This window comes from Diachasma alloeum, unplaced genomic scaffold (assembly GCF_001412515.2).
Source record: "Diachasma alloeum isolate Michigan unplaced genomic scaffold, Dall2.0 Dall_scaffold_00289, whole genome shotgun sequence".
Taxonomy (NCBI): Eukaryota; Metazoa; Arthropoda; class Insecta; order Hymenoptera; family Braconidae; genus Diachasma; species Diachasma alloeum.
The window spans coordinates 288,927-315,556 of record NW_021680428.1 but is presented as its reverse complement, the minus strand read 5'-3'; the positions used below and the strand labels follow the sequence as shown (position 1 = coordinate 315,556).

General features: G+C 42.7%; 3 protein-coding genes across 4 annotated transcripts; 2 read left to right on the top strand and 1 right to left on the bottom strand.

The window, feature by feature from the left end:
* The first annotated feature begins 922 nt into the window (after positions 1–922).
* Positions 923–4,857, top strand: LOC107038855 (WD repeat and FYVE domain-containing protein 2). The gene is made up of 7 exons (XM_015258161.2): positions 923–1,013; positions 1,078–1,270; positions 1,613–1,754; positions 2,271–2,497; positions 2,767–3,145; positions 3,297–3,496; positions 3,611–4,857. The coding sequence occupies exons 2-7, from the start codon at positions 1,110–1,112 to the stop codon at positions 3,750–3,752; spliced, it is 1,251 nt and encodes a 416-aa protein (XP_015113647.1). The 5' UTR covers positions 923–1,013; positions 1,078–1,109; the 3' UTR covers positions 3,753–4,857.
* Positions 4,858–5,539: 682 nt separating this feature from the next.
* LOC107039006 (myosin-VIIa) lies at positions 5,540–21,154 on the top strand. Of its 2 annotated transcripts, none has more exons than XM_015258424.2 (11): positions 5,540–6,004; positions 9,976–10,031; positions 11,763–11,876; positions 12,171–12,502; positions 12,715–13,322; positions 13,891–18,392; positions 18,854–19,211; positions 19,319–19,415; positions 19,481–19,578; positions 19,736–19,905; positions 19,993–21,154. In XM_015258424.2, the coding sequence occupies exons 2-11, from the start codon at positions 10,014–10,016 to the stop codon at positions 20,203–20,205; spliced, it is 6,510 nt and encodes a 2,169-aa protein (XP_015113910.1). In that variant the 5' UTR covers positions 5,540–6,004; positions 9,976–10,013; the 3' UTR covers positions 20,206–21,154. The 2 variants fall into 2 exon arrangements, with proteins under 2 accessions (XP_015113910.1, XP_015113911.1); XM_015258425.1 differs by lacking the exon at positions 5,540–6,004 and adding an exon at positions 9,424–9,509.
* LOC107039008 (suppressor of hairless protein) lies at positions 21,147–26,626 on the bottom strand. Its single transcript, XM_015258426.1, has 2 exons — positions 26,154–26,626; positions 21,147–23,917 (listed from the first exon to the last, which is right to left on the bottom strand). Exon 2 carries the CDS (start codon positions 23,821–23,823, stop codon positions 22,297–22,299), a length of 1,527 nt encoding a protein of 508 aa, XP_015113912.1. The 5' UTR covers positions 23,824–23,917; positions 26,154–26,626; the 3' UTR covers positions 21,147–22,296.
* Between the last annotated feature and the right edge of the window lie 4 nt (positions 26,627–26,630).

The window sequence follows — 26,630 nt, the reverse complement described above, 5'->3', positions numbered from 1 at the left end:
CGAGTGAATGTCTTTTTGGGCTCAAATGAAAGGCTTTGAACCAGGGGAGACTCCTAAACCCCACTGGACAATGTTGTCACAATTGCGCTTTTCAATTGAAAACAGACATCATCTTTAGAGAGATTTGTCATCTTTAAAGACTTCTGCACGCCATTTCTCGACCCGCTCTTTCATTTGAGCTCAAAAAAACATTCATATCTTGTCTGACATCGCTGCTACAAACTCGGGCCTACAACTCGGGCCTTCAATTGAAGGCCCGAGTTGTAGGCCCGAGTTTGTAGCAAAGATGTCAGACAAGATATGAATGTTTTTTTGAGCTCAAACGAAAGAGCGGGTCGAGAAATGGCGTGCTAGGACCTCTAAAGATGGTGTTGAACCAGGGGAGACTCCTAGAACCCACTGGAAAATGTTGTCACAATTGCGCTTTTCAATTGAAAATAGACATCATCTTTAGAGACATTTGTCATATTTAGAGCACCAGCACGCCATTTCTCGACCCGCTCTTTCATTTGAGCCAAAAAAAACATTCATATCTTGTCTGACATCTCTGCTACAAACTCTGGTCATACTCTGGTTTTCAGTTGAAATTGGAATTGTTAATTTACACAATAATAGGAGTGCATTGACGATTTTTTCTTAACTCGCAAAAATCTTCAAACAATTTGCTACCGATTGGTGATAAAATTTTTTGGAAATAATGAAATAGGGGGGATAACGCCTTTTTTTTCAGGGGTGATTTTTCAAAAATTTATTTTAAAAAAAGTACTGACTAGCAAATGTTTTTTATTAGCTCGCAATTATCTTCAAAACTACTTCAATGAGGAAAAAAATAAAAATTTGGAATATCTATACATGAGGGGCTAATTGATCGGATCTCCCACACGCGTGAATGTGTAACTTATATTTGTTGAGTTGTCAGAGAGGACGTGCTACCTTGGCCCAGGATTAAACACTTGTTAAACTTCTCATGAACAAACAAATAACTTTTCAACGAAATCAAGTTTTATTCAACGGTAAATGGTAGTTTTACGGTTGTTGAATGTGATTAATTGTTGTGATAACTGTGGGATCTGAAAGATTGGAGGAAGAGGGACAACAATTGAGGTGAAATGGCAGCTGAGATAAAACCAGCACCCGGTGCTAATAATGACAAATTCAGTACGAGCCGGAAGCCAATACTTATGTCCAAGTTGGAGGGATGCAATGACGATGTCAATGCTGCTGTCATCATACCCAAGGAGGACGGAGTCATCAGTGTCTGTGATGATAGGTATTTTTTATTTTCAGTTGACATTAATTCGTTTTTGATAATGGAAAATGGAAATTTGAGTCTTGATTGGGGGTAGGGGTGGGTGAGGTGGAACCACCCTTCATTAATTTTCGATATCTCCCGAACGAACGATGCGATTCTGATGAGTCGGGGCTCATTTTCAAGCCTGAAAAAATACCTTGGAAATGAAGAAGGAAATTTTGAATTTCACTCTGCCAATCTCGAGTTATTCAGAATTGAAAATGACGCATTTTCTGCCCCAATTATGAGATTTAATGTTTATGTTTGTTCAGGGATTATTTGCCTGAGATTGAGGTTGTATTCAGGGTTTTTTGGTTTTAGGACTGTTAGAGTATGGCTGAAACGTGACTCTGGACAGTACTGGCCCAGTGTCTGCCAGTACATGGCTGCTGGAGCCACTGCAATGCATTACCATGTGGAGAGCAGAAGACTTTTTGTGGGGCTGGAGAATGGATCCATTGACGTACGTGGCTTGTGTCTCCACCACTTTATCCAGGGATTTGTTATCTTTTGGATTGCGGAAAGGGACTACCTTTGTTTTGTCGGATGAGTCACATTCGTAATTGATCGGTTGAAAAATTAATCTAGAGTCACTTCAGTATTGATCACATTCTTGGGGAGTTTTGTTTTCAACTGCCGGTGCTTTACTAATCGGGGAAATGGTCGGTTTATGAAAGCCTCGCCACGAACGACGACTCAGAGTCTATAATTTTTTAATCTGATTGGAGATAACGTCACGTCAGCGTAGAATAAAGAATTAATTCAGTGGAGAAATGAATGAAATTATTTCGTTGATGAGGGATTTTTATTGGAAATTTCTTCAGCTACAAATAATGTCTTTTGGCATTTTGCCCTAGAGCCAGTCATTTTAGAAATAAAAACGCAATTAACAATCACAATACGGCATTCTGCGACGTTTTATCATTCTACTATGAAATGGAATTGAACATTGGCTGAGGATGATTATTCTCTATTCTAGGAATTTCTCCTTGAGCAGGATTACAACAGAATGACAGCGATGAGGGAGTACTTGGCTCATCAGGGTAGAGTGACGGGTGTAGTGTTCTCTGGAATTCACAGCTGGATACTCAGTGTTGGGAGAGACAAATTGTTCCAGCTGCATTGTGCAGATACTGGAAGGCGACTGGGATCTTTCGGAAGGGCCAAGTCTAGTTATCTGGGCGACAGTTGGTTCACAGCCTTGCAGTATCCCTTTCACAAAAAAATAAAACCAAAACATTACACATTAAAAATTATTTGACAACACATTTATTTCTATTTATGTAAATATCGAATTATCTCGATAATGAGTTCCTCTAGATCATTTTGAGAGAAAATTTTCTCTGCAAATATTTCTACTCTAAACATTAGAAACATTAAAATAACTCATTTTCAAGAGAAATCGATAGATTAATCATCGATAATTAAAGTTTTCATAATTGCACTTGAATTTTCTTTAAAATAATTAACACCAGATTTGACGAACAATCTAAGCACGCGTTTGTCGGTGATTACGGTGGTGAAATAACGATGCTGAAGGTGGAACCCAACTCCATAAGCCTCGTGGCCTGCCTCAGCGCTCACAGTGGGAGCATCAGGACCCTGGCATGGGACTCTGAGAAGCAGCTACTGTTCTCTGGTAGTTTCGATCAAAATATCATCGTGTGGGACATTGGGGGACGTCAAGGAGTCGCTTATGAATTGCATGGGCATCGTAACAAAGTCACAGCGTTGTGCTTCGCAAGTAGTGAAAAATTGCTACTCTCTGGGGGTGAGGATGGAGTCATTGTGGGCTGGAGCATGGCTGGGGCCAGGAAAGAGACTGCCACTTGGGAAGAATCTGATATTTGTCAAGTGAGAAATACATTTGGCACTTTTTCCGTTCAAAGAATTTAATTTTTCAACGTATTCATTCATTTTTAATTATTTTTTTGTGAATTTGAGTTATTTCCTTTGACTGATGGCTTCGTTTGGATTTAATTGTGGATTTTAATGATCTTCTTAGTCTTGTTCACGACCATTTTTCTGGAATATGAAAGCCATGATGGACCAACGACAATTGGGACTGAGACAACACCACTGCAGGAATTGTGGAAGGGCCCTCTGTGATCGTTGCACGTCCCAGAGGATTCCCATTCCTGCCATGGGTTTTGAGTTTGAAGTTCGGGTCTGTGATCCCTGCCACATTCAGCTGAAAGCTTCCAAGTGAGTGTCATAATCTTTTAAACCACTCCAAGAATGATTGAATCAGTGTTAGAATGTTGAAACTTTGCATTAAAATTGTTCACATATTATTAATTGTCAAATCATAATGTTTAGTCAAACATCGATGGCATCATTTCACGATGCAAAACACAGCATCACAGCGATGGACCTGGACGTCTCACGAAGAAAATTATTAACGGTCGGTCAGGATCGAGTCATTAAAATTTGGGACATTACAGCTCTCCTCCAGCAATAAAATGTCTCTCTTTCTCGAGTGATCTAACTCATAAAACAAGTATGGCAGGGCTTCAAACCCTGTAAGATTGCATACGTTGGCTTCATAAGTGTGTCGAAATTGCTTCTCATCGAATCAAAACAAACGATTAAAATTAATTATTAACTAGCACGCCTGATTCAATTCTAGGAGATGAACTACTATATTTTTGGGAATAAGAAGTCTACAACTATTTCTTCATCACTGTTGGATAAAAAATTTTTTCAATTACTGTAAATAATTCTTGTGAAACGCTGCTGACGAATTTGTACTTCAATTTGAAACTGAAATATCCATCGAGTTTTTGTATTTAATTGAAAGAATGATTATGTCCATTGAAATATAATGTAAAAATAGAGGAATGGGAAGGTACTGAGATGTAGAGAGAAATACTTCAGTCACACTCACTGAAAAAACTGTAAACTAGGTTTTTATGAGACAATTTTTACGGTTTTGTTAATTGTTTTGTTGTTTTTTTTTAATGTCAAGAGATGTTTTCGTACCTGAGAAGATTCTCTGTGAAAAAATTTCTGCGACATTTTTTCTACACCCTCTTAACCCCAAATAATCCAAGAAATCAAATCAGTGAAATTGATTGAAAAATAAAAAATATTGGATTGATTTTTTTTTCTCTTCTCTGTGAATGCATTATAAACAGCATCCATTGTACTGATTCTAAAGTCCACTCATCACAACAGCTATTCACCCTCTCCACAAATAAACACTGTATATTACTCGATAGTACGAATGACCGCATGTATGTTGCAAAAATGTTTCTACTGTCGTTTCCTGCGTATCAAGTGATTCATAAAAATTGAATGAGATACACGCGCTTCCATAGAGATTAATGTATCGAGGAATGTGAAGATTCCCTTGGTCACTGTGTCTATAATGCTTTGTGTAATCCATTCCATAGGCAGCCCCTCTACTCGACAAGTTTGAATATTATCAATGTATGTACTGTACGTAACAAATATTAAGATTTCTTTTCAATTTATTTTCAGAATGGTGATGTATTCGTTACTTAAGTACACTCGGTCATGTGTAAAAATTGATCAAAGAAATATATGACGTTATTATCAAGTCATTGGACGGGCCAATTATTCATTTTTATTCACGAATTTTTTTCAATTATTTTACTTGGCTTCATTTCAGTTCATTTTGGCTTATTATTTTCACGAACCCCCGATAGCTACATTGGTGGAGTAGCGAGTTGGTAATCTGAAGGTTGCGGGTTCAAATCCCCTCGGGGGCATTATCCTTGGTATTGCAATCACATCTTTCAATAATATATTGAAATGATAAAACTTTTGAAAAATTATTTTTACATAAAAATGATCCAACAAATTTTTCATCGCCAATTCTCATTATTATTTATTTCATCACAATACAAGGGACTGAATTCATGAATATTCCTTCATTATATTGAAAAAAAAAAACAATTTTACCACTTTCCAGAGACATTGGAGAATCCTTTTTTCCGTTTCCTCATTGGTCTGCATTTTTTTATTTCTCCTCACTGAAATAAACAGTAAAAAATAATTTTCCATTTCATATTCATCGAACTAATCGGATATTATTCAGTCAGTAGAAAGAGCAACGTGAAATTTCCCCTGATTCCGTTATTCGGACAAATAATCAATGAATAAATAATAGATTTGAAATAATTTCCATTCGATTTTCATGAAGTAGTATCTCTCACCGTCGGCGAACCCCACCTGTGCAAGATCCTGTGGTGCCGAGTCCCTCCGAGTTCCGCCGAGCGAACGTGTTAATGTGCCGGTCACCGATGGATCCCCGACGGTACCCCGTGCTACCTATACGCTGTTGTTACCTGTTGGCGTGCTCGCCCGAGCTCTACACATTCGGTATCGCTTACCAGGGCGGCCGATCCGCCGATTTTTACTCACTTCCAATACCCCAATCAGTGCAACAATTCCCCGAATTCCTTAAATCGTCTCTGAAAATTCAAAGTGCGAGTGATAAACGATTGTGAAAGAGTTCAATCGCATTTATAACTCCCTCATTATTTTGTACATGTCCACGTCGTCAAGTTCATGCGCCGGAATGAGTGACTCGGTGCACAGAATTACAGTGAGATTCGTTATTTTGTGAGAGAGCCACAGTGGGGTCAATGATTTACGGTGATTTCAACGGAAAAGTGGATTTTAACTGGAGAAAATTGTCTTCAGGTGTGGAAAATCATTGAATAAGCACAACATCAAGACCACAAGGTACGTCATTCCGGGGTTTTATTGACTTCGCGTGCGGAAGATTATCTTTACTCATTCGTAATGTGATCTTTCGTCATCCGGGTTATCGGCTACGATTCGTGATCTTCGATGGGGGGAAGTGGATCACGAATATGCGAGCAAGACATTGTTTGTAAACAAGTAGATGAGGTGATTGATTGGGGGATTCAGGTTTTTTCGGTGGGAAATGGGTTGTGGGGCTTCACTGGGGGGTAGAAGCCAACTCGACGCGTTTTTATATTCTCACTTCTTTTTTTTTATACTCATTTCCTGTTACATCGATGAGCCCGACATTATTTCATAAAAATTGAATTGAAAATCGACGTTAAAAGATGAAATACTAAAAGTATTCGTTAACTCCAATTGTTATTTCAACGAATTAATTGTTAATCCTATTCTAATGAAATAAAAATGGTATCACTTGTTCAGAAGATATTCATAATTTAAAAAAAACGTTCCGGAAGAGACGGAAAACATCATCTTCAATTGTCAACAACTAAACGGAGAAATTCGTCAACTTTTTTCCATTTTCAAGATCTTTCTGGAAACCTTAAAATGCGATCAGACTTATTTAAATCGCCTCGTTAGCTCCGGAAATATTAAGAAATCGATCGTCAATTCCTCATTATAGTTCCAATTAATTCATTTCGTCCATTTAAATGCCTGAAAATCAATTAAAACATTGAAAAATGAACAATCGCCCTGAAAACCAATAGAAAATTGAAATGTTTTCTATTTTTTTCTGTTCTTCATTCGTTTTGTTATGAATTTGTGGGGGCCCGGAAGGTCACCGCTCCAGACAGGTAGATGACACCTGCCCGGTTCAGTGCTGTACAGTTTTTCTCGTTTTTTTTCTTTTCCTCCCTGCGTATAACTCCGAGACACCTGTTACTATATTATCCCTGCGCTATTTGCTACAAACATTCCCCCCCCCCCCGTTCCTTGTCCTGCGTCTACCTTTGGACTCGGATACACCACGAGTACTCGCGAATTGCGAAAAAAAATGAGAGTGCAGAGGATGACGTTTAATGATAATAATTTAGTGTTTCATGTCGATGTTGTGAAAAACGAGATGGTAATTTTTTACTGCTCGTCCTGGGTTTTTTGCACGGCTGGGGGATATTTATGTCACTGACGGACCGCTTTGAGGAGGCATTCAGTCATCCTTTGCGAAAGATCAATGTTTCAATGGTTGGAGGCACTTTTCTCTCGGTTGATTGCAATTATCGTTGGCTTTAAAATGTAAAAAATCGATTCGTAATGAGGAATTGTCCCATTATTTATTTTTAACGGATTTCTAGGGGCCCAGGGGACACTTTCTGCTGATTAGCATTAATTTCTCTTTCGATAATTGTCTCTCGTCAATAAACAATGGAAAATGTCATTGGGATATCAAATTTTTAATCATCAAGTCTTGGGAATTAAAAGGATGAAAAAAATGTCAAGAGGATAATGCTCAACAATACGTGACATTATCTTTCATCGCTTTTTATTTCGACAAAACAATGATTAAAAATCGTTCTGTGGAATGCTCGATCGAACGTTTAGTCTATATAAATTAGTGTAACCGACAGAGTAAAAACCGGAAAAGGCGAGGGACACTGACACTGACCCCGCAGACAGTTGTCCGGGTATTAGTGTCTGCGCGGTAGATCCTGAACTTTCGCACGACTCGTATTTCTTCTCAAACTGCAAGATCAATACCCCGATGGGTCCTTGAAACAGCAGAATCCACCGTGAAATTCTACTTTCTTTTATTCCATACCTGGAATTCTCACCAATCAATGTCAATCCAACTTTCATTTGTGGTAAATCAAAACAGTGAAAGATGATCATTGAAATTTCTTTAGAAATTGGTCCATTAAAGAATCATTAATAATCGATAAAAAATGGAGGGGATGGGAATAGGGAAATTGGGGCTCAATGGGCTGTGGAAAGCTGCGGAAATTTTTATATCAACTGCACGATTTTCTAGTGAAGCGGCGAAACGAAGTAATAAACGATATGATAATTTATTTTTTGTAAAGTTTGAATATCTCTCGAACAAATTATGCGATTTGGATGAGTCTGGTCTCATTTTAAAGCCTGAAAAAATGTCGAGAAAATGAAAGAATAATTCTCCAATTCCTCGGAGCAGATCTCGAGATATTCCCAATTGAAAACCGCTTACTTTTCCCCATTTTCGTCAGAATTAATTTCACTTGGCTTTTATTTTTCGTTGAATAACTTGGAATCCGACGGAGATAGCGGCATTCTTGTAAAGACCTTTTTTGTAGTCCTCAGAGTGCTCTGTAAAAAAGGTCCTCACAAGAAATCCGCTATCTCCCTTCGATTCCCCGATATCCACCAAAAACTGGAATGCAAATAGGAAAAACAATATTTTCTCCTCCTGCAGTCACTCCCATCTGAATTCCTCTATGTAATAACGATCTAAGTCATACTTCTCGTCTGGAATCGAGTGTGGAATACCCGAGGGGACTAGTGTCGCGCAGCTAACCCACTTAGCGAACAGGTTTATCCATTCTCTGCGTACGTTGTGGAGCACCGACGTACGGTTTCTGTACTAACGGGGATCAGGCCGCATATGTATCCACGTCTCCTATCATTTTTTCTCTTCCCAGTATTCCCAGAATGAAACCCAGTGTTTTGCCGCGTGTCCTATCATTTCAGTCCTTCCTGATCAATCAGACAGGCAATTGAATTATCTCCGGTTTACACACTCTGGGTATCACTGCCCCGACAAGTTCAATGCTCATCCCCCAGGTGTTTAGATAATTCACCTGTGGGTACCGCTCATTCTGATTTCGATTCCTCGTTTGTTCAGACGCTATATCTCCACTTTTATCAGCGCCCATTTACGAGGTTTTAATTTATCTTCGTTATTTACTCTGAACGATGAATGTAACAGCATTTCTTTGGCTTATGAATTCATCACGCGAGTCCACGGAGTTGATTGCGGCATGAAAAAAATTCACTGATTCATCAATCGAGGATTTTGAGAATTCCCGACTATTTTTTGTTGTTTTTTAGCCAATAAATTGGAAAATTAATTTGTGGGGGAGGGATCTCAATGACATTTCAATGACATTTTGCAAGAAATTACTGTTTTTAATATTTGGTTTTATAAATTAATGATGAGCATTAATGGAGAATTAATTTGGAACGTCTCGATTTTTTTTATTAAACTTCCGGATAATTAAATGAATGGATATTACCGGTCAAGGAGGATCTGACGATGAACCTTGAGGATAATCCTAGTACGTGATTAATGATGATATTGAGAAGATTCATTACATTTTTACACCTACTTGCACAAACTGGTTAATGTAAGGCCACCGATCATCATTTCCTACTTTTTTTCTGGAATATTATTTCTCCTCGGAAACCCGAGGAATTTGTTTCTCAAAAGTCATAATGGGATTCACTGGTGCGTTTGATGATACAGGGGAGAAAGATCCGGATGTTGGAGATTTTATTCTAACGTGAGGTGAATATCATTAATGAAAACTCAATGTCGAAAACTTGGGATATTATTTTAGTCATAAATTAGAGAGCCGAAGGCCTAGACAAAGTCTAGAGTTGAATCATTGCGCAATCATTGTAGAAAAATTCAAGAAAACCAGAATTATAATTAAAAAATATACATCATCATCATGAGTCTTGGAGGCCGGATAATAGTCGTGTTCTCGTCATTGTTTCCCAAGATTTCGAATGTCTCGAAAAGAAATTCTGCGCTCGGACGGATCATAAAACCACAAGTTGCTTTTTCACACCTTAAATATTGAATTGTCTTCTTGATGAGTCGTTTTAAGAGAAAATGTCAAGAGATCTCTGGTGATTTCTCTTAAAATCACTCTCCCAGATGAATTTTAACGGCAGGTACAGTTTTTATTGACTAAATCCATTATCACTTGTGACCCGTTTTTATTTATTAGATATTTCTTGTGTTTTAGGTGGCGGGCCAGTGCGCACGTCGAACGAGACTCGAGAGATGGTCATCGTTACCCGGGTAAATCCATAAATAAAGTAGCAAAAGTGGAGAAATTGATTTACGCTGTATTTTTTGCAAAATATAATTCTTAAGTAGAAAATATGCGCTTCACTTACACTAGAGGATAAATTGTTGAACGATTGATTGTCTTAAATTACAGAATTTATTGAGAATTATTCCGTGCGTCAATCACAAAAAACTAATTTTTTTTATTTTACTATTTTCGGTGATTTTGGAAACTTCAACATTTTTTTTCTTCAAAACTAGAAGGCCTAGAAGAATTCTATTAACGGATTCAGAATCAGCGGAATTTAGTCTTTCTAATGCGGCTAATTTCATGAATTTAATTTAATAAACTTTAGAATTTAATAAAAAAATAAAATAAAAAATTAATTTTTCCCAAAATAAAAATAAAAATCATTCAACATTTTATTCACACCAATATCAACAATAATGTCATTCCCCTTTATCTGAAAAATTTTCTCTAATTCATCAAGTTCACAAGGTTAAATATGCATACGTTGAAATCGTACAGTCAATTTCACTGGTGATTTTATGCACGCGTACCTCTCCCCGAAAACTCGGTCAGTAGGAATCTGTACCGAGTGACCACTCACTGCAGATCCAAAAAATCCGTAAACAAATCCGACGATGAAAGCATTTATTAATCCCCGGGGCATGATAGCCCCTCAAGGACATCAAGTAGTACATTTGCCATTACAATATTATTAAAAGTCATGAATAAATCCCAATAAACAGATCAACATCCTAATCACACTGAGAAAAATTTCAATGGTAATTTTGACTACAAGGGAATTGTCGAAGAAATTAAATTTGCAGTAACAATAAACTTTGTAGATTGAACTAGGATTCATCGTTCGCTTTACCACCCCCAATGGTGTCATCAATTATGATGTAATTTTCACTTTAATAGTTGAATCTATTCCTTTGTAGTTGAAATTACCATTGAAATTCCTCTCAGTGCACAATCGACCGCTGAAAAAATCGGCGTAAGAACGAATAGTCCACCTGGACTATTCGAAATGAAAGTGTCCGACTTGACAAATGCGAAAGTTTTCCCCAACGCGAGGGGCGAGGACCCGGAAGTGCGAGCGTTGGTCCACCCCACGGGAAATCCAAAAATCCCACAATACCTAGGCCACTATTAGATCGCCATTTCGATAATCGAGGTGAAAAAAAATATATTAACCAGTTGTGTGTGCGCACCCACCAAAGAGCGGAAAAGGCAACTGGGCAAGCGGGCTCTTCTCGCTCTCCCGATGTTCCGAGACACCGAACAATTGGGACGCACACATTAAAATATATTGTACGGACACACGCGCTCGACGATACGTGGATATAACGCGCGCAATTATCTATGGGAATTCTCTTTTGGCTCGGTCGAGTAATCGTAATCGGTGGTATTACGGGTCCGCATTGATAATCTCGGTTAATTAATTGTTAAAGGGAATCCAGTGTTTATAAACGAAAAATTCAATTCCGTAGAATAATAAAATTTTTTGTTAAGGATCGTTAACCGTAGGAAGAATAAGAAAAAATCATTGAACAGCTAGACCTCATTATTATATCAGTATCATCAATCAATTCATCTTACGAATTTAATTTATCGATCAATTTAATTAATATCCAATCTGTTATCTTCGGAGAATTCTATCTGTGCAGTTGAGAATCTCTCAAATAATAACGGATTATTCAGGGGGAGAATAACAAATAAATTTGTTCCAACAGGGTGATTACATATGGATCGAACCAATATCGGGACGGGAATTCGATGTCGCCATAGGAGCAAGAGTAGTCTCCGCCGAGGGACGACGGATTCAAGTTAAAGACGACGACAACAACGTAAAAATCCCCCCTCAACAATCGAATTATTCAGCAGCGAACTGATAAAACTGTAAAAGTCAATTTTGGCTATTGACCAGTTTTCAATGAATATCTCGGAATCTAAGGGAGACAGCAAAATTGTTGTTATAAACTTTTTTGTAGAGCCGATTGAGCGCTACAAAAAATGTAGTTACAAAAATTTCGCTATCTCCCTTAGATTCCGAAATATTCCTCAAAAACTTCGCTACTGAATTGATGAAATAAAAAACTGGAGTAATTCTCATTCTCGATTATTTATTTCAACTTCCTCAGGAGCAATGGCTCACGCCCGAGCGAAGGATAAAGGCGATGCACGCCACCTCGGTCCAGGGCGTCGAGGACATGATAAGCCTCGGCGACCTCCACGAGGCCGGCATCCTCAGGAATCTCCTCATAAGATACAACGAGAATCTCATTTACACTTACACCGGTTCTATTCTAGTCGCCGTTAATCCCTACCAAATTCTGCCGATTTACACTGCCGAGCAGATTAAGCTCTACAAGGACAGAAAAATCGGGGAATTGCCACCTCACATTTTCGCCATTGGCGATAACAGTTATGCTCATATGAATCGGTATGGGCAGGATCAGTGCATCGTCATCAGGTAATCTTTTCAGTCTTCTTCTTCGTGTGATGGCTCGGGATCTCGTTAACACTTTGTAGATTGAAGACGTGAGCAAAGTGTTGAGGACAAGACACTTTCCCCAGACTGATCATAAAACTTCATTAATCTTCAGCTTTTACATTTCGTTAGAGAATAAAAATTGTCTCATTTCTATTCGTTCCCTGATTTTCACCAAAATCTTCTGCCTCCAGTGGTGAGAGTGGAGCAGGCAAGACCGAAAGCACAAAGCTCATCCTGCAATACCTGGCAGCCATCAGTGGCAAGCACTCCTGGATAGAGCAGCAGATCCTCGAGGCGAACCCCATCCTCGAGGCCTTCGGCAACGCCAAGACAGTTCGCAACGACAACTCCTCTCGCTTCGGAAAATACATAGACATCCACTTCAACGATCAGGGGGTCATCGAGGGCGCCAAGATCGAGCAGTACCTCCTGGAGAAATCGAGGATAGTCTCCCAGAACGCCGACGAGCGCAACTACCACATCTTCTACTGCATGCTGGCTGGCCTCTCCCCCGAGGAGAAGAAGAAACTCGAGCTCGAGGACGCGTCCCACTACAGGTACCTCACTGGGGGCGGCAGCATAACGTGCGAAGGCCGGGACGACGCCGCCGAATTCGCGGATATACGATCGGCAATGAAGGTTCTTCTCTTCTCAGACCCCGAGATCTGGGAGGTGCTGAGGCTGCTCGCTGCTTTGCTGCACATGGGGAACATTAAATACAGGGCGACTGTCGTCGATAATCTCGATGCCACGGAAATATCTGAACACACTGCTGTCCAGAGAGTTGCTCATCTCCTAGGTGAGATACTTAATAAACTAGTAAAACTTAGAGAACGACAGATTGAAATAAAAGAAGGGGTTCGTGAATAAATTAATGACTTTTGAAATTGAGGAATGAGGAAAGAAATTGAGAATAACAATAATTGATCGAAGCAATTTATTATGTCCTGGAATGCGACTAATTCCTTGCTACCTCCGCAATAATTCAATACATGAATTCAGTAGCGAAGCGGTAAACCGGGTCAAGTCGATTTTGACTTTTGGCCATTTTTTGACAAATATCTCGGAATCTAAGAGAGATAGCGAAATTTTGCTCATCACCTTTTTTATAACCCTCAGTTGGCTCTACAAAAAAGGTCATGACAACAATCTTTCTATCTCTTTTAGATTCCCAGATATTCGTCAAAAACTGGCCAATAGTCCAAATCGATTTAACCCGGTTTACCGCTTCGCTACTGAATTAAAATGAGTATAAATAAAATGATAAAAATAATGTGATTTTGGAATGAATTGATCATAATAATTTGCACAAATCTTGTATAAATAATTGAATTGTCCTCCGGCAATGCTATTCTATTCTCGTCTAGGTGTTCCTGTTCAGTCCCTGGTGGATGCCCTGACCAGAAGAACAATCTTCGCCCACGGCGAGACAGTGGTCTCAACCCTCTCGAGGGACCAGTCAGTGGACATCAGAGACGCCTTCGTCAAGGGAATCTACGGCCGACTCTTCATCCACATAGTGAAACGCATCAACGAAGCCATCTTCCGTCCGAAGCACAAATCCCGAAGTGCAATTGGGGTCCTCGACATCTTCGGCTTCGAGAACTTTGACCACAACAGCTTCGAGCAGTTCTGCATAAACTACGCGAACGAGAATCTCCAGCAGTTCTTCGTCCAGCACATCTTCAAGCTCGAGCAGGAGGAGTACAACCACGAGGGGATAAACTGGCAGCACATAGAGTTCGTGGATAACCAAGACGCCCTGGACCTGATCGCCATAAAGCAGCTGAACATAATGGCCCTGATCGACGAGGAGTCAAAGTTCCCCAAGGGGACCGACCAGACGATGCTCGCGAAGATCCACAAGACCCACGGCAGCCACAGGAACTACCTCAAACCCAAATCGGACATCAACACTTCATTCGGGCTCAACCACTTCGCTGGTGTCGTCTTCTACGACACGAGGAGCTTCTTGGAGAAGAACAGGGACACCTTCAGCGCCGATCTCCTGCAGCTGATTCACATATCGTCCAACAAATTCCTGCAGACGTGCTTCGTCGAGGACATCGGCATGGGCTCGGAGACCAGGAAGCGAGCGCCCACTCTCTCCACGCAGTTCAAGAAATCCTTGGACTCCCTCATGAGGACTTTGTGCAACTGCCAGCCCTTCTTCATAAGGTGCATCAAGCCGAATGAGTACAAAAAGCCCATGATGTTTGATCGGGGCCTGTGCTGCAGGCAGCTGAGGTACTCCGGGATGATGGAGACCATCAGGATCCGGAGGGCTGGCTACCCCATTCGCCACGCCTTCTCGGAGTTCGTCGAGCGATACAGATTCCTGATATCTGGCATTCCCCCGGCGCACAAGACCGACTGCAGAGGGGCCACTGCGAGGATCTGTCACCACGTTCTCGGCAGGTCGGACTATCAGCTGGGGCACACCAAGGTCTTCCTCAAGGACGCGCACGACCTCTTCCTCGAGCAAGAGAGGGACCGAGTGCTCACGAGGAAGATCTTGATTCTCCAGAGGAACATCAGGGGCTGGGTCTACAGGCGGCGCTTCCTCAGGATGAGGACTGCCGCTGTTGTGGTGCAGAAGCTCTGGAGGGGGTACGCCCAGAGGCAGAGGTACAAGCGGATGCGGAGTGGGTACATGAGGCTGCAGGCGCTGGTGAGGTCGAGGGTTCTGTCCCACAGGTTCAGGCACCTGCGGGGCCACATCGTGGCCCTCCAGGCGCGGGCCCGGGGGCACCTCGTGAGGAGAATGTACCGGAAGAAGATGTGGGCGATCGTGAAGATCCAGGCGCACGTCCGGAGACTGATCGCCCAGAGGCGGTTTAAGAAAGTTAAATACGAGTATCGCCTGCACATCGAGGCCCTCCGCCTGAGGAAGATCGAGGAGAGGGAGCTGAAGGACCAGGGGAACAAGCGCGCGAAGGAGATCGCCGAGCAGAACTACAGGGAGAGGATGCAGGAGCTCGAGAGGAAGGAGATAGAGATGGAGCTGGAGGACCGAAGGCGAATGGAGATCAAGAAGAACCTCATTAATGACGCGGCTAAGAAGCAGGACGAGCCTGTGGACGACAGCAAACTCGTCGAGGCTATGTTCGACTTCCTCCCGGACTCCAGCAGTGAGGCCCCCACCCCCGCCAGGGAGACGTCGGTCTTCAACGATCTGCCGGCGCCGAAGGCAGATCAGCAGGAGATCATCAGCCCTGTGCAGACGGCCTCGGAGGACGAGGAGGATCTCTCGGAATTCAAGTTCAATAAGTTCGCTGCGACCTACTTCCAGGGGAACATCAATCATTCCTACTCGAGGAAGCCTCTCAAGCATCCCCTGCTCCCTCTGCACACTCAGGGGGATCAGCTGGCTGCGCAGGCCCTCTGGATCACGATTTTGAGGTTCACTGGGGATCTCCCGGAGCCGAGGTACCACACCATGAACCGGGACACAACTTCAGTCATGTCGAAGGTGACAGCCACTCTCGGGAGGAATTTCATCAGGAGCAAGGAGTTCCAGGAGGCCCAGATGATGGGGATGGATCCGGACAGCTTCAAGCAGAAGCCCAGGTCCATCAGGCACAAGCTCGTCTCCCTCACCCTGAAGAGGAAGAACAAGCTCGGGGAGGACGTCAGGAGGAGACTCCAGGAGGACGAGTACACCGCTGACAGCTACCAGTCCTGGCTGGAGTCGCGGCCAACGTCGAACCTCGAGAAGCTCCACTTCATCATTGGGCATGGGATCCTCAGGGCCGAGCTGAGGGACGAGATCTACTGCCAGATCTGCAAACAGCTGACGAACAATCCGTCAAAGTCCTCCCACGCCAGGGGCTGGATCCTCCTGTCCCTCTGCGTCGGGTGCTTCGCGCCTTCTGAGAAGTTCGTCAACTACCTCAGGGCGTTCATTCGCGAGGGACCACCGGGGTACGCGCCCTACTGCGAGGACCGGCTGAAGCGAACCTTCAATAATGGAACGAGGAACCAACCCCCCAGTTGGCTCGAGCTGCAGGCCACTAAATCCAAGAAGCCCATCATGCTACCGATCACCTTTATGGATGGCAACACCAAGACCCTCCTGGCGGATTCTGCCACCACCGCCAGGGAACTCTGCAACCAGCTCTCGGAGAAGATCTCCCTGAGGGATCAGTTCGGCTTCTCCCTGTACATCGCTCTGTTCGACAAGGTCTCCTCCCTGGGGAGCGGTGGGGATCACGTCATGGACGCCATATCCCAGTGCGAGCAGTACGCCAAGGAGCAGGGGGCGCAGGAGAGGAACGCCCCCTGGAGGCTCTTCTTCAGGAAGGAGATCTTCGCACCCTGGCACGAGCCCACTGAGGACCAGGTGGCGACCAATTTGATTTATCAACAGGTGGTCCGGGGCGTCAAGTTCGGGGAGTACAGGTGCGACAAGGAGGAGGACCTCGCGATGATAGCGGCCCAGCAGTACTACATCGAGTACCACGTCGACATGAATGTCGACAGGCTCTTCGCCCTCCTCCCCAATTACATTCCCGATTACTGCCTGACTGGGGTGGACAAGGCCATCGAGAGGTGGGGGCACCTGGTACTCCAGGCCTTCAAGAAGAGCTACTACGTCAAGGAAAAGGTGCCGGCGCTGCGGGTCAAGGAGGACATCGTGGGGTACGCCAAGTTCAAGTGGCCCCTCCTGTTCTCCCGGTTCTACGAGGCCTACCGCAACTCCGGGCCGAACCTCCCGAAGAACGACGTCATCATCGCTGTCAACTGGACCGGGGTCTACGTCGTCGACGACCAGGAACAGGTCCTCCTGGAGCTGTCCTTCCCCGAGATCACGACAGTGTCTAGTCAAAAAACTAATAAGATGTTCACGCAAACGTTCAGTCTGTCGACGGTGCGGGGGGAAGAGTTCACCTTTCAGAGTCCCAATGCGGAGGACATCCGGGACCTCGTGGTCTACTTCCTGGAGGGCCTGAAGAAGCGCAGCAAGTACGTGATAGCTCTGCAGGACTATAAGCCCCCGGGGGAGGGCGCCTGCTCTTCTTTCCTCAATTTCTCCAAGGGGGACCTGATCGTTCTCGACGAGGAGAGCACTGGGGAGACTGTTTTGAACTCCGGGTGGTGCATCGGCACCTGCGAGAGGAGCGGGGACAAGGGGGACTTCCCCGCGGAGACTGTCTATGTCCTGCCTTCGTTGTCGAAACCTCCGAATGATATTCTCGCGCTGTTCAGCATCGAGGGTGGCGAAAATGGGAGGAGACTCTACCCCCAGCAGATGAATGGGGTCGAGTCCAGGGACAAACCCCACACTCTCCTGGAGTATGCGATCGATCATTTCAGGACTCCCCCCAAGAGGACCATGTCGAAGGCCCTCACTTTGACTGCCGCACGTCGGGGCCACGTCGACGAGCTCTGGAGACACTCCAGGGAACCCATCAAGCAACCTCTGCTCAGGAAACTCGTCTCCAAGGAGGAATTGGCCGAGGAGGCCTGCTTCGCCTTCAACGCCATCCTCAAGTACATGGGGGATCTCCCCACTAAGAGACCGAGGATTGGGAATGAGTACACTGACGTCATCTTCGATGGCCCTCTGAAGAACGAGATCCTGAGGGATGAGATCTACTGCCAGATCATGAAGCAGCTGACGGACAACAGGAACAGGCTGAGTGAGGAGAGGGGGTGGGAGCTCATGTGGCTAGCCACTGGGCTTTTTGTCTGCAGCCAGAGCTTGCTCAAGGAGCTGACGCTGTTCTTGAGGACCAGGAGGCATCCCATCAGCCAGGATTCACTGCAGAGACTGCAGAAGACCCTCAGGAATGGGCAGAGGAAGTATCCGCCGCATCAGGTCGAGGTCGAGGCCATTCAGCATAAGACTACGCAGATATTTCATAAGGTGAGGGATGGGTTTAATTAATAGACTTTTTACATGACACTCCGCGAAATCAAAAGATTAATTTTTGGGAATTTGAGATTAATTATTTGAGGAGTTGTAAATTTTAGATGTTGTGCCGAAATCAAATTAATTGAAGTGATGAGGACTCGAATTAATAAATATTCTACCATAAGAATTAATTCAATTAATTAGGGGACGGTGGGGCAAAATGAAACACGGGGCAAAATGAAACAGCAAGAAAATCTTGTGATCTAAGGGAGATAGAACGATTTTCATGGAAACCTTTTTTGTAGAGAATTTTACAAGCTACAAAAAAGGTCCTTTTCAAAAATGTCCTATCTCCTTTAGATGACGAGATTTACCCACTGTTTCATTTTGCCCCGTGTTTCATTTTGCCCCATGCTCCCCTGAGTAAATTAGAAAGAAATACGATGAAAAAAAATAAAATGAATTTATCACAGGTGTATTTTCCTGATGACACTGACGAGGCTTTCGAGGTGGACTCCTCGACAAAAGCCAAGGATTTCTGTCAGAATATCGCCCAGAGGTTGAACCTGAGGTCCGCAGAGGGGTTCAGTTTATTCGTAAAAATAGCTGACAAAGTTATATCGGTGCCGGAGGGCGACTTCTTCTTCGATTTCGTGAGGCATCTGACGGACTGGATCCGGAAGACCAGACCCTCGAAGGATGGGGTAGCCCCACAGTTCACGTATCAAGTGTTCTTCATGAAGAAACTTTGGACTAATACTGTGCCTGGGAAGGACCGCAATGCAGATCTGATTTTCCATTTTCATCAGGAGTTGCCGAAGTTGTTGAGAGGTGGGAAATTCATTTGATGTCATCCCTTTATTCCTCTATTACGTCATGACATCAGTATTTAATTGATGATGAACATTTGAAGAGAATAATTATTTTTATTCCTCAAGGATATCACAAGTGCACGAAGGAAGAGGCATCGAGACTGGCTGCCCTCGTCTACAGAGTGAGATTTGGAGAGAGTAAACAAGAGCTGCAAGCAATACCGTGAGTAATAAATCTAGATTTATAGGGACATCATCTCAGAGGATTGACCGATCCTATCTTTCCAGACAAATGTTGAGGGAACTCATACCCGGGGATCTGGTGAAGGTTCAGAGCGCTAACGACTGGAAACGTTCGATAATAGCAGCTTACAATCAAGATGCAGGTGAAGAGAATAATCAAAACACTTTACATAACATGAAGTTGTTCAAAAAATTGATGTGTTTTTTTAAAACGTCATGAAACGCATTTCCAAATGAAAATTCCTGGGAATTCCCCTTGTCAAGTCTCATGTAATAATTAATTAATTGACTTTCTGTCAGGAATGAGCCCCGAGGACGCCAAAATAACATTTCTGAAGATTGTTTATCGTTGGCCAACATTTGGGTCAGCATTCTTCGAAGTTAAACAAGGAACAGAGCCTAATTACCCAGAACTCTTGCTCATTGCTATCAATAAACACGGAGTGAGTTTAATTCATCCACAAACCAAGGTAAAATCCACAATTTCATAATGCATTGAGGGGAGGGGATGTAGCAAGCAAATTCGTAATGCAATCAATGTTTCCCTCGTCGTCCAGGACATCTTGGTGACCCATCCATTCACGAGAATCTCCAACTGGTCGTCCGGGAACACCTACTTCCACATGACAATCGGTAATCTAGTGAGGGGCTCAAAACTCCTCTGCGAAACCTCCCTGGGGTATAAAATGGATGATTTACTCACCTCTTACATATCATTAATGCTCACAAACATGAATAAACAGCGAACAATACGAATACCTAAACAATAATCATCTCCAGTACTTTTTCGTGAAACGAGGAGTGGAATAACGTCGCAGATTTTTTGGATATTTTTCTATTTTGATGAGTATAAAATTTTTATACCTAGAATTTGTACTATAGGGCTCAATAGGTGTTTTTAAATCGCAATGGTCCATTTGCAAATCGAAATTATATATATTTTTTGAATGTTCTGTTTTTCAATTTTGTGGCCGGTGGCTAAACGAGATTAATTAATTTCTCCTGGTGTTCAGTTCTTGTTAAATGAAGAGGGAAATTTAATTTTCAATAAATTTAATGGGAACTGAAAATGAAGGGAATTTGTCTCGTTCTCCCAGTTCGTCACTAAATTGTATGATTCGTGGGTGAATGAGTGTATATATTCTAATTGCATATTTTTAAAATATTCGTATTTATGCAGAGTAGGTATATTTGAGAATTATCGTGCTGAAATGATATTTTTATCCTCAGAATTGATTTTTCCTATAAATTTTTCTCAATTTGGTTTCGTCATTAGAGGCCAGAGTTCTCTTTTTTTTCTTGTCTCGTGTGAATTTCTGATGGCTTCACGTCTTTGGTCACAATGAGAATTATTTAATTGTGGGTAAATTCCCACACGTTTGGATTACCAACATTCCTGTGTTGGTAACAATAATACAACTTTGAGAAGGGATGTTACCGAGGTACAGCCCAACTGCGGATTTCGATTCTTATCTCGTTTCCTCTTTGAAAATGTGCTATGTATGCATGTGTATTATTAATTTTTTCCTCGTGTTTTTTTTTCTCACGAAGCACACGAGTGTGCTTTTCAATGGATGCCAATCCTTTTCGAAATTCTCAAACTATTTTTCATTAATTAATTGTAATGAGTTTATATCTAGTAATTAAATCGAGGTTGGAGAGGAGAAATTTATAAAAAATGAATAAATGATAATAAAAAAAATGAGCATTGTTACAAAAAGAAAATTGGATACTCGCTTTATTTCTCGATCGTCTGCTGTACTTATTCCATTACAAACTCAGTTGTTTTTACCTTTTCGTTACACTATGAGTGTTATAATTAGATTCTAGGGTCTTCTTAGGATTAAGGTAGTTTATAGGTTTGTTTTCGTGTGTGTACATATGTATAATATCCATATAGTACATATGGAGACATGCTGATGTATTTACAGTTAGGGGATTTTATCTCACATCGAATATTCAATTCAGCAGCAAAGTTTTTAAACTTGAATCCAAAAATTGAAAGTTTTCATTTACTAAATATGAGATTATCTCGAGAATGAGTGGCTCTAGGAGAAAATATCAAAGAACCTTTTTCGTAGAGGAAGGAATTTCCTACAAAAAATCTCTTGGGATTTTTTTTCGCACAGCCACTCATTGCCGAGATATTCCCATTTTTATCTTGACGATTCAGTGAATAATCAACTTCGCTTCTGAATTCTCTGAAAGACAGGCTTAATTTTAAATCATTTGAAGATTAATTTCATATTTACATCAATGATCATTAGGGTATCGTATAAAATCGAGTGAGACGTGTCTATTTGCACTCGTCGATCCACAATTGTCCGCTCACTCAGATAATCCTTTATTTACATTCACTGCATTTTATTATGAATAATTGAAAATCACTGGATGAGACAAAATGAGGAGTTGAAGCAGAGGTCAAATGAAACGTGATACCCAAGGGGATGATTCTAAATGAGCAAAAATATTAGACTGAAATAAATTCTACCCTTACAATTAATTATTATTTATATTCTTAATGGGGAACTGTTTTTGGAGCTCCTCTACACGCGAAGAATAATAGAAATATCTCTTTCTGGTATTAAAAAATCATAAATTATTACACACATCCTTTTCGTATTTAACATCTAGGGAGCAGTCCTTCATTAGTGGAGCACTATTATCTCGAGGGAGCGAAGGGGTGAAACATAATGAGACAATTCGTCTATTTCCAACGATAAAATTTTTTTTGAAGATTAGAAAAAATTTTGGTGTGACAGTTCTGACGAAATGTCAACGAAAAAATCCCTGGTGAATTACATTACATTTCTGCCCCTCAAGACCCCTCACCGCGATCGTTCGCGCACCCCCCCGGAATATCAAAGCCCAGGTTGCGTAGGTGGATGATGAGAATTCCAGGGAACATCAGCGATAGCAGGTGGCATACTCGCCTGATTGTGGCCAATAGCCCTGGGAGCCCTCATGATCTCGTCAGCAGGTGGACAGTGAGGCCTGGGCCCGGGCTCCGGAGTGTACGTAAAAGTGAGTCCAGTGGCATAAATGATGCCATCATTCCTGACCAGTGAGACGGGCACCTGCGTGGGCTGCCTGACCCAGAGCCACTCCCCCCTGAACAGCGATATGTCCGGGACGACACAGAGCATGATCTCCTGGCACCTGTACATGGTCTCGGCCTCGACGTCGCCGAACCACACCTGGAGATTGGGCGTGAAGTTGTCGCCCTTGAGCTCGAGCATGGCGACGTCCCCACCTCCATTGAGGTGCAGACTGTGGACGAGAGGGACCGGAGTCACTGGGGACCTGACGGGGCCCATTCCCTCGAAGAACTGGTACTCCGCCTTGTCGGTGCTGATGATGGTCCAGCAGGCGCCATCATTGATCATCTCCTTGTTGGCCTCCTTGGGGCAGGGCGTCGCCTGGAACTGAATGATCCTCTCCTGGCTGAGGCAGAGGTACATGTGGTCAGTGTCCTTCATGTAGAAGGCGCACTTGTGCAGCTGCGAGACCGGATCGTCGGCCTCCAGGCTCGCCATCTGCTTGTCCACCTTCCTGATGACGAGTCTGGGCAGGGCCATCCCCGTCACCGAGCACACCAGCTTGACGGTGCTGCCGTAGTGCACGTATCCATCGCGAACCTGGAACTCCTCGGACTCGGATTCGTTGTCGTCCAGCAGGTGAATTGTGAAGGCCCCCCACTGGGTCGAGCTGGCGTGGAAGTTGCCGTTCTCCACGTGGAGGTACCTCGTGCTGACTGTCTGCGATCTTAACCTGTTGAATAACGCGACTTTTGTTCCACTCGCTATGCAGAGGTCTGCGTTCTTCAGGGACTGCTTCTTCTTCGAGGGCTTCGATATCACTTTTATCCTCTTGCTGTGGAAGACTCCGATGTCGTGGCCACTTCCGTAGAACATTTTCACCGAGAGCATGAAGTGCTTTCGCTTGTCGGAGTCCGAGATGTAGAGGGTCTTGGCTGCGCAGTACTGCTTGCCGTTGTTGAGGTCCAGCTGCTGCATGTCCTGCTCGGAGTTCCCGATTCCTATGAAGGCGCAGAGCTGCGCCGACTGCTCGCTCTCCCCCTCCCTCATCATCTGCTCCTGGCGCATCCGCCAGCCGTCGCCGAAGAGGTAGATGCAGGGGGGCGGGCAGAAGAACCTCTTCTCGTTGCCGTAGGACTTCTGCGCGACTTTGGCGTGCAGGATCACTATCACCATGTCACTGCGGTCGCGCAGGTAGCGCTCCATCGCCTCGCGCGTCAGCTTCTGGTCCTGGTGGTGCTCCGGGCGGTAGACGTTGGTCCCGAAACGGGGGTAGGACATTACCGCGGTCGGGGACGGGGGGGACTGCATGCCGTGCGCCATCGCTGGCAGACCGAACTGGTGGGGCATTATTGGAGGGAGGTGATGGGGTAATCGTGATCCTCGGGCGGGCTTTGGGAGGCGAGCGTCATTGCAGGGAGCGCGATGACTCGGTGGAGATCATCTGGAAGCATTAGGGTTCTATTAGAGTGACGGGCCAAGTTTTTTTTGCCATTGTCCGGGGCAGAATTCAGTAGTGAAGCGGTTAACCGAGTCAAGTCGATTTTTACTATTAGCCAGTCTTTGCTGAATATCTCGGAATCTAAGAGAGATAGCAACATTTTTCTCATGACTTTTTTTATAACGCTCTATTGGCTCTACAAAAAAGGTCGTGACAAAAATCTTTCTATCTCTTTTAGATTCCGAGATATTCGTCAAAAACTAGCCAATAGGAAAAAACGACTTGACCCGGTTTACCGCTTCGCTACTGAATTATACTCGGAGATTTAATAATGCTCAAATACTTTCAAGGTATCCGAGCATTCTTTACATTTTCAATCGTCAAATTTGTCAACTGAATTGCGTGAGAGGAATTTGAAGAAATCGTTAATATTGAAATTGTTTAAACTTTTGGCAACTTATTTTTTTTAGACGTGAAATCGACTTTTGGTAATATTACGAATTTGAATAAATTTGTTATGAACAAATGATTTTTATGGGGGAAAAACGATTGTTTATAAATTATTTTCAGAAAATGCTCGTAATTTTAAGAAATTGCACTTTTTACATTACTTTATCAATCTTCCTCTAAAAGTAAACTTTCTATTCTATTTTTTCCAATAAAATAACGGTTCAATATTGAGATTAAAATTCAGCCCTGCAATATTTAAATAGTAAAATCATTTTAAAATGTCCGGAAATGTTCAATATATTTTCACGACAACACGAAAATTAAATTCTTTCCAGTATTTTTTGACAAAAATTATGAAAACAGGAATTAAACGGCTTGAATAATTATTAAAACAACTGCATGCAGCTCTGTTTTTTCTTTTGTCCAGCCTCATAATACGTGAGAAATCCCCTGTTTTGTTCTCCTTGTTAATAATTAATGCAGGAAAGAAATCCTGGTGTTCCAAATGAACCTGGGAATTACCTAGGTTTTTAGCGAGACAGGAAAGAGGAAATGCGTACGATACGTGGGAACATCGTCGAGGCCGCTGTATTTTTTTACGATCATTATTGTCGTGATTTTTTTCCCCCAGATCTTGATGAGTTCGAAGTGATCTTCAGAACTACTGCTCTGTGGAAATTGTGAATTCAATGGAATTGGGAGAACGAGTTATCATTGAATTGAATGAAAATATAACGAGGAAATTAAAAACTGTGACCTCGGGGAGTTAGTGACAATTACAGTGACGCGTTCTGTCACTTCCGAATGCAAAAACAGAATAGATGAGCTAGTCCATGTGCGCATTTTCATGTGCATAAATTAATTGGGAAGTCTCGAGTGTTTTTTATTTGCTCGTGGGGCATTATTCTTTGACACAATTTTGCCCCCAGCGTTATGTTACGAAATGTTTGTGTATTTATTTATTTATTTGTTTGTTTATTTGTTGGATTGAATATGACGAAAGATTGAGGGGATAATTCGTAAATTGTTTGGGGATTTTTCTTTAAAAGTTTCATTGTTGGAGTTAATCTATAAAATTCTGGGTTTTAGGGGCGGAAATGATGATTTTGTGATGATGTGGAGGTTAAATTAAGTGAGGATAGTGACATATTCGTTCGTAATCGAAAGCATTAGGAATTAGAATTTTTTTGCAACTGAATTTTGCCATTTTTCTCTCGTTTTTTGAGATCAAAATATAGATTTGGGGATGTGGACGATGATTTTGCTGCTGAGTACCTCAAAATAATGAATATCATGAGAGGAATACTTCAACAATGAACCTATCATCATCTACATCAACAGAATTTAATTATTTGAAGCAAAACGAAGAATAAATCGTCAATTACTCGTGAGTTTGTCTTTAAAAAATTCAGATATCGGAGTTTAATTTATGAAATTCTGGGTTCTAGGGAAGGAAACGATGATCTTGAGATCAAGTAGAGGTTATATCACCTGGGGCAAGTGACATAATTCCACCAAAACCTCTCCTTCCCCCAGACTAAACCCCCAATTCCAGAAATTGTGCTCATCCACTCGATTAAAAATTTTTCCCAGTCGACTTTCGCTATTTTCATTTCACTCTCAGGCTTGAAAAACAATTCGCGAGGGCAATAACGAGGATACGACTGATGAATTCGTGTTTAAATCCCTCAAGATCATGAATACCAAACGCGAAAAAACGAATTGTGCACGAATAACAGCGCAAAAGGCAATAAAAAATTGAAGAACTCGAGAAAAATTGGGTTCTTACCCTGTTATTGTTGTTCACTGCGTCCAGGATTCTCCAGCTAACCCAAGCATGATAGAACAGCCTCCAGGATATCCCTCCACAGCCACGAAAAACCCTCGAATATTCCACTTCAACGAATAATCTCCTATTTCTCACTCATCAAAATATTCCGAAGGAAAAATCACTTATTCAATTTGACACACACGCTACCGAATTAATCCCCCGCTTGTGTTGTATATTCTCTCCTTCTCGGATCCATTCAAAAAACACCTGTTCACTTTCCAAATTTTCCGACAGTCCTGCCAACAGTTCAACCCCCTGAATTACGCGGGCAAATTCGAATCGCAGGGGACGCGGCTCAGGTCCGTGGGTGGGCACGCGGAAATTAATTATTAATTAATTAGCCGATTTATTGGGAGATGGGGTGACATCTCAGTGAGGGGGACAGCCGTGACGTGAGGAGGTGTGAGCCGATCGGAGGGTCGTCCTCGTGCTCCG

Bases quoted from the DNA above. Each gene is read 5' to 3' on its own strand.
- LOC107038855 (XM_015258161.2), top strand. From the start codon at position 1,110: ATGGCAGCTGAGATAAAACCAGCACCCGGTGCTAATAATGACAAATTC. The intron at 3,146-3,296 runs GTGAGAAATACA...TGATCTTCTTAG, and splicing joins AAGAATCTGATATTTGTCAA to TCTTGTTCACGACCATTTTT. The intron at 3,497-3,610 runs GTGAGTGTCATA...CATAATGTTTAG, and splicing joins ATTCAGCTGAAAGCTTCCAA to TCAAACATCGATGGCATCAT.
- LOC107039006 (XM_015258424.2), top strand. The intron at 18,393-18,853 runs GTGAGGGATGGG...AATTTATCACAG, and splicing joins CTACGCAGATATTTCATAAG to GTGTATTTTCCTGATGACAC. The intron at 19,212-19,318 runs GTGGGAAATTCA...TTATTCCTCAAG, and splicing joins GTTGCCGAAGTTGTTGAGAG to GATATCACAAGTGCACGAAG.
- LOC107039008 (XM_015258426.1), bottom strand. From the start codon at position 23,823: ATGCCCCACCAGTTCGGTCTGCCAGCGATGGCGCACGGCATGCAGTCC.